Raw genomic sequence first — 9,697 nt, 5'->3', positions numbered from 1 at the left:
ATATTTTATTTTAATTTTTTTGTATACTTATTTGTTATACTCTTTGTATATATTTTAGTTTTACTAAAACTGTTGTTTAAAATATTAAAATAGATAAATGAGCGTAGAAAGAATCTCTCTATTACATATAGGATGGAGTGCTACCGTCTTTGATAGGGATGGTGGACTGTTTAACATGGCGAATGAAGCGAGCAGTCAAATGTGCAACGGGTGGGCTGGGCTGGGATGCAATAATAGGGAAGTGCAGGAATGGCGGAGCGAATATAGAACAGTGAAAGGGCAGTCCTCCGCCCCGAAAGGCAACAATGAGAGGAGAGGGAGGGAGGCCGCGCGCCTGGCTCGTCCTCCCCCTTGCTTCCTTCCGTCGTTTATAAGCGACGGCAACACAGGCGAAGAAGACGGGGGGAGAAAGGGGCGCACGAGGCAATTTATAGGGAGGAAGAGGAGGGGCCGGGCCTGAGCAGAGCAGGCCGGACCAGCCATCTCTCCTCTGAGGCGTCGAGGGGAGGCGGCGCCCGAGATGGGGGACTCCGGCGGCTCCGTCGTGTCGGTCGACGTCGAGCGCATCTCCTTTGGCGGCAAGGTCCGCACAACGTCCCCCCCCCCTCCTCCTCCGCTCCGATTCTTTGTTTCTCGGCTGTTCCAGCGCTCCCATGCGAATTTTCCTCTCTCCTGTTCTTGCTAGCGTTGGGTCTCGTCCTCTCGGCTCTCGCCCTCTCGGTGGGTGGTATCTGCTGGTGGTTTGGGAGGGAGGGAGAAGGGATTGGGCCCTTGAAATTTCGTGCCCCCCCCCCCCCCCCCCCGGTCGTAATCGTATTTCGTGTGTCTCGTCGCATTGCGTTTCCGTCTCTGTTGCGGCATTTGGTCGGTTCAGCTTCAGCACGTTCTTTCGTTCTTGCTCATGGATTCATCTTTTTTTACTGTGGCCCTATAAAACAATCAGACAGCAGCCCACGACGCGGAATCTTGGCAAGGCCGCCCCCCCACCCCACCCCCGCTTGCTCTTGCGACCCGCGATTCGTGAAGCTGCATTTCGTCTGCTCTCCGCTGAAGCAGCAGCAGCAGCCGCCTACCTTTTAGCTCCGTCTCCGAGATGGTGGATCCCTCGCTTCCGCGTCACCAACTCACCACCACCACCACGACGCCTTTATCACACGATTTTAGCGCTAAAGGTTCTGGCCCGGCGCTCTTGCGTGCTGATTCGGTGTTCTAACCACCACTTCCCTTGTGTCTCTTGTTTCAACCGGGGTTCTTAAACTGTCTAGTTCTTATTTGTTTGGTAGTGGTTCAACGTGGAGCGGTTTCTTACTCGGCGAACGACCGACAGCTTTGGAAATTGGCCACCTACTGTGTTTCTTAATTAGTGGAGTAATATAATAAACAAAAGCAGTGCGCGGCTTTTGTTTTTGCTGTTGCTAATTTTAACACAAAAAAAACGTTTACCTGAAACTCGTTTGCCGTAGGAAGATTCTATTCAGTTTGGACTAGTGCCTGAGTAAACGGGTGAAAAATTTTAAGTGTAGTTTACAAGCCCCTTTTCGATGTGGATTTCTCTAATAACTTCCAATGGTATGCTTGTGAGCCGGCAGTCAAATCATTCCTCAGTACAATATTTATTGTGGAGCAATCATCTGCAGTTCGAATCGTGTTATGCATCACTCCTGTTTGCTGTCCTGGAAGGCAACGGCTGTGGAACGATCACCTTTAGGACCACTTCATCATGATGAAACTATTGTATTATCCTTCTCTTCCGGCAGCATCTTGTCAGCCTTTTAGTATTATTATATATATACATACAGATAAAACAGAGATCCTTCCATCATTAAGTCATCACCTTTGCGTCATTTGGGAGAAACACTTGCCTTTCAAGCGTCGGTGAAGGACTGCTAATAAGTCTGCTCCCCTGAAACAAGTATTGGAAATAGCGACTCACCTAATGTCCTTCTTGACCGGGTTTAAAGGACCATTTCTCTTTGCATGGCGTTTCTGGGCTGTACCACCACAGCTTCCACCGACAGCTTAGTTGCAGCATGAATTTTGACACGGAAAGCGCATGACAGCCTAACCGTTAAGCATTATATGGATTTAAATAGCTTTACTTTGGTTGATGCACTGCTGGGCCACGGTATAACCTAGAACCCACGTCTTCAAATAGACTGTCATATGGTGCATTTACCACCCTCGAACCATAGATGATTTGGCAGAGATGTCTTCTGCCGGCATCAGCGGATGCGTGCCTACAACTGTAAACATAAGTTGTTTCTTATTTTCTTGCGTAAATCGCGCAACGTTGGAATTTTCAATCTTCCTGCTGGTTGAAGTTCTTCAGGAATTCTCACTAGCCTTTTCTCCTCTTTTTTTTGACATGTTTTACTTCTTGTCTATTCAGGAACACCATATACAAACGAATCATGGACCTGTATCTGTTGCAGTGTACGGTGACCATGACAAGCCTGCCCTTGTTACTTATCCCGATATTGCTTTAAACTGTAAGAACTACACTTGTTTCAAGTATACCGGTTCTCCCTTCGATTTTTTCCAGTAATTTATAAACACTCGTCTCCTTGTTATAACTTGTCAGATATGTCCTGCTTCCAAGGACTATTGTTCTGTCCCGAAGCCGCTTCGCTGCTGCTTCATAATTTTTGCATTTACCATATTAGCCCCCCAGGACATGAGGTCAGTAATTTGTAATTTACTATTAGAAATAAAACATGTGTTTTGTCCCTAATGTTATTAAGCTTTTGTAGTTCTAAGGCCTCACTAGTGTTTTTCTTTTTCATTCATATGAGAACCATGCAGTTAGGAGCTGCTCCAATTTCCCCAAATGCTCCTATACCGTCTGTTGACGATTTGGCAGATCAGGTTGCGGATGTCCTCGATTTCTTTGGGTAAATCATCTAGGAAATTATATCATAAATCTGAAAAGAATATCAAATGATTGGACTAATCTTATGTTGTGTGGTTTAATTTGCTCCTTCCAGATTAGGCTCTGTTATGTGCTTCGGTGTCACTGCAGGTGCCTACATTCTAACTCTGTTCGCGGTATGTGTTTCAGGATTAATGTGCTATATTTATTGCTTACCCATCAAAATAAGTATTGAATTATCTTCTCTTTTTTTTCAAGGCAAAGTATAGGGAGCGGGTACTAGGTCTTATCCTTGTTTCACCTCTGTGTAAAGGCCCCACTTGGACTGAGTGGTTATACAGTAAGGTAGCTTTGCTGCAAATGACTCTACGCCCCCTCTGATTTACATATTTATCAAAAGCACATGACTCTGTTAACACAGTAATTTTCTTAGGTAACATCCAATCTGCTGTATTACTATGGCATGTGTGGGTTAGTGAAGGAGTGCCTACTTCAGCGGTACTTCAGCAAGGTAGATAAAAGCGCCTGTTTGGATCATGGTTCAATTATTATAATCGGGGTTATGGATTTAGGTTGGTTTTTAAGTGAGGAATCCCTATTTTATCCTTTATAGTTTAGCAAGTTGGATAATCAATTAGGGGCAATTTGGACTTTGAGCATCTATAATACCTTTTAACCTGGTTTCACCTGGATCACTATGATCACATAATCTGGTTATCATAATTGGAGGGGTATCCAAACGTGGGCTAAGTTGTTTCGATTTTACCCAACTCAGATTTCTTTGGTTTTTCTTGAACAAATCTTCTACTCCTTAGGAAGTGCGAGGATTCTCTGAACTACCCGAATCAGACATAGTGCAGGCTTGTAAAAGCGTAAGTACCACAGAGCTTACACTTCATTAGTTGTTCTGTTTCTTTCTTTTTTTTAAAAAATGTTGTTAAGCGTTAACCTCTTCTGTGACATGTGTTGTAGCTGCTAGAGCAGCGGCAGAGCATGAACGTGTGGCGCTTCGTACAGACAATGAACGAGTACGCGCACGCATTTCACTCCTATATATATTAGAATGATCATGCAGCGGGGGTGGAAACTCTATACCCATTTTGCTGAGGGGAAGCTACCATACTGAATTGTTTCTGAATTTGGTTTTTTCAGGAGATACGACTTGTCTGAGCATATAAAGCGGCTGCAGTGCAGAACCCTGATTTTTGTGGGCGACAATTCCCAGTTCCACACGGAGGCCGTTCACTTGACGTCGAAGCTGGACAGGAGATACTGCGCTCTAGTTGAGGTGCAAGCGTGCGGTTCACTGGTAACCGAGGAGCAGCCGCACGCGATGCTTATACCGATGGAGTACTTCCTGATGGGATACGGCCTGTACAGGCCGCCTAGCCAGGTGGTGGAGTGCAGCCCGCGCAGCCCCCTGAGCCCGTTCTGCATTTCGCCGGATCTCCTGTCACCTGAGAGCATGGGGGTGAAGCTAAAGCCGATCAGAACGCGAGTCAGGCTTGAGGTGTAGCAGAGGGCTAGGCTAACTTTTGCAGGTCTGTGTTTAGTTTTTGGAGGTATAGTTATACTGCCATGTATATATAAATATATAGGAAACGCTGTTCTTTGATTTGTAGCCTGAAAGAAAATAATAGCAGAAGTTTGGGTGTACAGTCTCTCTATTATGCCATTATACCCGCTGGTTTGGTTGGGTGGCAGGATTAGATGTGGTTCCCAAAGAAGCATATGTCTTAAGAAGATAAGAGATGGACCAGCTGTAGTATTTGTTCGGTTTGTTGTTTGGTGTCGATTTGATTCCTCTGCGTTGCTTTAGGATCGGGACAAGGATTGGCTTGCAGTTGTGTCTTGTTGATGTCTGTCTCCTGCTGTTGTAATAAGCATATATGCAAGCTGGTAAAGACCATGGTCTGGACCAGAGGTGAGCATCACAAGAGACGATGGCCTGGCTGAGTCGATGCACACAAAGAAAAAAAAGTATCTACACCTCACGTCCTCACCTAGACTAGAGTACATGGCTGGCACCAGTGCCGTTGTAACCACCGGAAGGAGATGCACGCACGCGTGACGAATGGTTGCTGGTTCCTGTCCCTCTGTCACATCGACCTCAGCTCAACCTCTTTCTGTCTGTGAGGGCCACCCAACCCTAGGTGTGGCAGGTGCAGGAGTGGCCTCGTGCATTTTGGTTGTTTCTCTAGAAACAAAAAAAAGGTGGTTTGGGATTGTGGTTCGTGCATCGTGCGCGTACCACCGAAAACTAACTACAAACTGAGCCCACAAAGCCTGGCCATGGCCATTTCAATGGCTCGGGCATTTGTTGCCCCCAAGGAAATAGATACACCCTAGTGCTCGCTTCTAGTTGTACAGGGAGCATGCCGGAGTGAAGGATCCAAAAGGCGACCGTAGGGGGGTGATGTGATTGAGAGAGCCAATTAAATTCTTGTGCTTAACAGAGAAACCGTTTGAACCAATAACACATCAACTAATCAGTGATCCCATGTTTTGAAAATGTTCCTAGAACTCGCACGAGACCAACAAAACAAACGGATCGCAAATCGGACATCAAAAGGTCTCAATCAATCCAAAACCGTGTCACTATCTTGTGTTGTTTTCATCAGCTCGAAATTTAGTTTTCGAATGCGAATCTGATCCAAACGGCTCCGGTTGAGCTGAAGTTTTACACACATTTTTACAAATGATTTTTCAAGTTCTCCACAAATTTTGAGCTCAAACGGATTTGTAAATCAATCGCATATTAGAAAACACAGACTAGACCGGGGTTTAGTTGGTTTTTTTTTTTCAAAACGAGTTCAGATTGGATCACAACCACAACCTGCCCAAACTAGATGATTGCAATGGTCTAGAGAGTGATCTTTACCCCAAAGCAATCCCCAACTCAAGAAATCAACTATTCTCGCAAAATCCAAAGAGAGGGGGTTGAAAGAGGAGAATCCGATTAAAAAACACAGCGAGATCAGCAAGACAATCTGAACAAACACTGGACTGTGGATGGTTACGTACACCCTTACTCTCAAAATCATGATTACCTAAATGTGGAGTTCACGAGAACATTTACGGATCTTCGGGCTAAGAACTAGAACAAATTAAGAAAATGGAAACTAGGATTTTTCTAACAAGTGCCTAATGAGATAGCAAAAGGAGATGGTTGTCCACAACAGCCCACCCAACTTATTTATATAGGGTTATTCCACTAGTCTAAACTATCCCTAGATACATAGAGCTCATCCACTTAACCAAATAAACAAAAAGAGTCTAGCTTTGTGTGCACGAGCATAATAGCGGGCGTTGCACAGCCCGTATTTTTTTTGTATTTTAACCCTTTTTTGAAAATGCTCACGTTTAGACCCCTAAATAACTTAATCTCGTTTTTGGACCCTTTGCTCGCTGCCAAAGGCTGTGGCGCCGAGGTAACACGGCTCGGCCCACAGACCTTGGCGCTGAGGTGTGTCCTTCGCTAGCAACGATAGACTGACACAACGTCGACGTTGATGTGGCCGAGCTTAGCGCCATGATTCATGGCGCCGAGGTCCGGTCAAAAATAAAAGTGTAACAACATGTAGCACTCACACTCAGCAGTTGCCCTTTTTTTTTGCCCCAGCGAGGATCTTCCAGAATTGAATGGTAAAAATGCATGAGGAGACGCATGCGACCGAGGGATCGAGCAGCTTGCATGTGTGCCAGTGCCAGGAAGATGCATCTTGCTTCCTTGGCGCAAGCTAAGGCGCTGCACGCGTTTATCCGACAGACAGACACACGCAGACGACGTACCGACGGCCAAACATGAGAAAGACTAGTTAATACTAACTGTTGGATACAACCCGGCCGACCGACAACTGCTTCACGCTAGGTGTATAGGCAATTGCTAAAGTAGTACACTGTGCATGCAACTGTACTGCCCATATTTGACTGATCAGCCAAAAGTTTCATCGTCCTGTCAAGATCACCCACACATTTCTATTTGTTATATGGCGGTGCTTATTCACTGTTCATGATTTGAGACTGGACCCTTTTTATGTGTCGACCGACTGCATAATCTCTTAGCTCAAAAAAATAAATTTTATTGGTGGTCATCAGTTTGGCGATCATTTCGGCCGATTTTGACTGGACCTCGGCGCGATGAATCATGGCGCCGAGCTCGACCACGTCGGCGCAGCGTCAGCCTATCGTTGCCAGCGAAGGACACACCTCAGCGCCAAGATCTGTGGCGCCGAGTCATATTACTTCGGCGCCACAGCCTTTGGTGCCGAGCAAAAGGTCAAAAAACGAAATTAAGTAATTTAGAGGTCTAAACGTGAGCATTTTTTAAGAAAAAAGATAAAATAAAAAAATACGGTTGCTCAGCCTGGCCACGCACGTGCGGCCGCGCGAGGCATTTCCCACATGGCTGACTACATGTGCTTTAAGTTTAATGTCAACCTGACTTTAGGTATGCAGCCAACCATAGAAATGTTGCTTTTTGCACACGCGGATGCAGCCACACCTCTAGAGAAGGCAACTTAGAGCAAAGCTAATAGAAGAATCAACTGAAGTCTCCTTACTCTTGCCACATCATCAAGAGCCAACAATAAAATCAATACATATAGTAAGTTTATTCTTAGATGACTCTATGTCGATTAAATTAAAGTTGGAAATATTTAAGTTTGGAGAGAGGAATCATTCGGATTGGTTGACAAAGAAAGAGCCAGCCTTAACTCTTACAACAAGCTGTAACCAGGCTCTTTCACCTTGTAGAATGTGCTCGAGCCGGGCTCCTCATGAAGCACCCACTTTATTCTGTCTCCATTCCCACTTGTAACACCCAGTCCAATTTTAGACAGATGATACTTACTTATGGTAGCTCTTTAGGATCATATATTGCCCACACAGACCAACACGAGTCTTTTGTGCACACTTTATCCTCACTCATGCGCACTCGAGAAAACTTCTCGTCGGTCACTCATCCCAAATTGCTCCAAGCCAAACACGCTTAACTTAGAGGTTCTTTCGAGATAGGTTTCCAAAAAAGAAGATGCACCTTGTTGGTATGAATACACTATTAATTCTATTAAGCTTTGAGCTAGTATATCACCATCCCAGGGGGTCACGATATCACACCACCCTACCATATAGGATTTTGGTGACATAAAACTATTTGAAGCCCGCCTAATCAACTTTATTATATTTGGTATTAATGCTCCATAATTTTGAGTTGCCGAGTGTAGAACAAACGACGCCAACTGACTCTGCAAGATTTTTTGACAACATCTAAGGTTTGGTTTGGAACAAAGGGGAGACAAACCTAGGGAGAAAACCTCCCATAATGGCTAGCTTGGAAACTTCATTTTTTTAAGTGATTTCTATTTTCTAAGGGAAAATAAACTAATTTTTCTTAGAAAAATAGAAATCTCCTGGTAAAATTAGGTTACTAAACTAGCTCTAAATAACTAAATATCTTATCCAAATAACATCACTGGGATTGCTCACCATGGGAAAATGCAAGGATCCCTAGGGATTTGGGTTTCTAAACTAGCCCCTACGTGGACTGTGGATTTCAGAACCGGCGGCCCGTTCCAAACATGTGTGCAAACCTTACGGGCGGGCTGTATTTCTCAGCGCAGCAGAAGAAGCAACTGGTTTCCGCCCATATATGCTGACGAGAGGCCCATCAATGCAACAAAGCTGGGCTACTCGTTCATTGGGCTGCATTCCACGCGTTTTTGCAGCTGCGTGAAATATGATTTTTGTGATATGCTAATTCCTTTGGGAAATCAAAATGTCATGAACCGGAATTTGTTGAATTTTGATTCGTTTGAGAAAGTGATCGAGATAGTATGTCCAGTAATAGCCGATTGCCAAATTAAACTAGAACAGGCTGTGCTGTGTTGTAGTGTAGTGGACCAAGCCCGATCTTTGTTAGGGCTTGTTCGGTTCTACCCCAATCCATATGGATTGAGGGAGATTGAGGGGGTTTCAATCTCTAGTAAGTCAAAATTTCCTCCAATCCGTATCAATCCCCTCCAATCCATATGGATTGAAAATAACCGAACAAGCCCTTATGTGTTTGGTGGGCAGCGATTTGACTGGGTCCTCTGTCTAAAATTTGATGGAATAATAACACGCTTTTTGGACCATTGAAAACTAGAATCTGACTTCTGAGCCTCGTATTATGGAAGTGCTTTATACTTTTGTGGCTCCACATGCATTAGAAATGGGAATTATGCACTCTCTCGGTACCTGAATAAATCAATTTTTTTGAAGTTGTCTTAAGTCAATTGATTTTAAATTTAAGAAGTTCACAGAAAAAAAAATGAAAACTTTAACATCAGATTAGTATTATTAAATGCATCATACACTATATTTAACACAGACGTGATTGGTTCAAGTGGACGAAGATGTATTTAGCTAAACGATAAACCAGGAGTCGTTTCTAATCCTATCTAGGTCTTATTCGGTTATTTCAATTACACGTGGATTGGAGTGTATTGAAATGGATTATGATGGATTTTTAACTTGCTATAGATTTAAACCGACTCAACACCACCAATCCACCTGGATTAACGGTGAAACGAACAAACCCTTAGAGTTCGTTTGGTTCAGCGGAAGATTTTTGAAAAACTAATTTTAGTTGTGAGCTATGAAAAAGCTACTGCTATCTAACGATTGTGGGAAAACTAATATATATTTGGTTAAAACAACTGTCAACTTTAGATTATGTAAGAGCATGATAGCTAACATAGATGGCAGGAATATGGAAGATCTAGAGTAGAAGATGATTCTGAATTGAATTAGAGAAATATATAGATTTTCATGAATCTATTCTACTAT

The 9,697-nt window shown here is 43.9% G+C and overlaps 1 protein-coding gene across 4 annotated transcripts; it reads left to right on the top strand.

Moving 5' to 3' along the window:
- The first annotated feature begins 278 nt into the window (after positions 1–278).
- On the top strand, positions 279–4,687 carry LOCLOC100383387 (uncharacterized LOC100383387). Of its 4 annotated transcripts, none has more exons than NM_001176042.1 (10): positions 279–583; positions 2,390–2,489; positions 2,582–2,679; positions 2,803–2,891; positions 2,985–3,045; positions 3,128–3,214; positions 3,303–3,380; positions 3,685–3,741; positions 3,842–3,897; positions 4,022–4,590. In NM_001176042.1, exons 1-10 carry the CDS (start codon positions 521–523, stop codon positions 4,383–4,385), a joined length of 1,053 nt encoding a protein of 350 aa, NP_001169513.1. In that variant the 5' UTR covers positions 279–520; the 3' UTR covers positions 4,386–4,590. The 4 variants fall into 4 exon arrangements, with proteins under 4 accessions (NP_001169513.1, XP_008677605.1, XP_008677603.1 ...); XM_008679383.4 differs by having other exon boundaries at positions 283–583; positions 2,433–2,489; positions 4,022–4,687; XM_008679382.3 differs by lacking the exon at positions 279–583 and adding an exon at positions 2,069–2,245 and having other exon boundaries at positions 4,022–4,687.
- Positions 4,688–9,697: the final 5,010 nt, after the last annotated feature.

Source organism: Zea mays, chromosome 4 (assembly GCF_902167145.1).
Source record: "Zea mays cultivar B73 chromosome 4, Zm-B73-REFERENCE-NAM-5.0, whole genome shotgun sequence".
Taxonomy (NCBI): domain Eukaryota; kingdom Viridiplantae; phylum Streptophyta; class Magnoliopsida; order Poales; family Poaceae; genus Zea; species Zea mays.
Note: the sequence above shows the minus strand (reverse complement) of the source record. Positions and strands in the feature narration are given on the sequence as shown.

Excerpts from the sequence above, each read along its gene's own strand:
- LOCLOC100383387 (XM_008679381.4), top strand. The coding sequence starts at position 2,207 with ATGTCTTCTGCCGGCATCAGCGGATGCGTGCCTACAACTGTAAACATA. Across the intron at positions 2,680-2,802 it reads TTAGCCCCCCAGGACATGAG|TTAGGAGCTGCTCCAATTTC; the intron begins GTCAGTAATTTG and ends AGAACCATGCAG. Across the intron at positions 2,892-2,984 it reads GATGTCCTCGATTTCTTTGG|ATTAGGCTCTGTTATGTGCT; the intron begins GTAAATCATCTA and ends TGCTCCTTCCAG.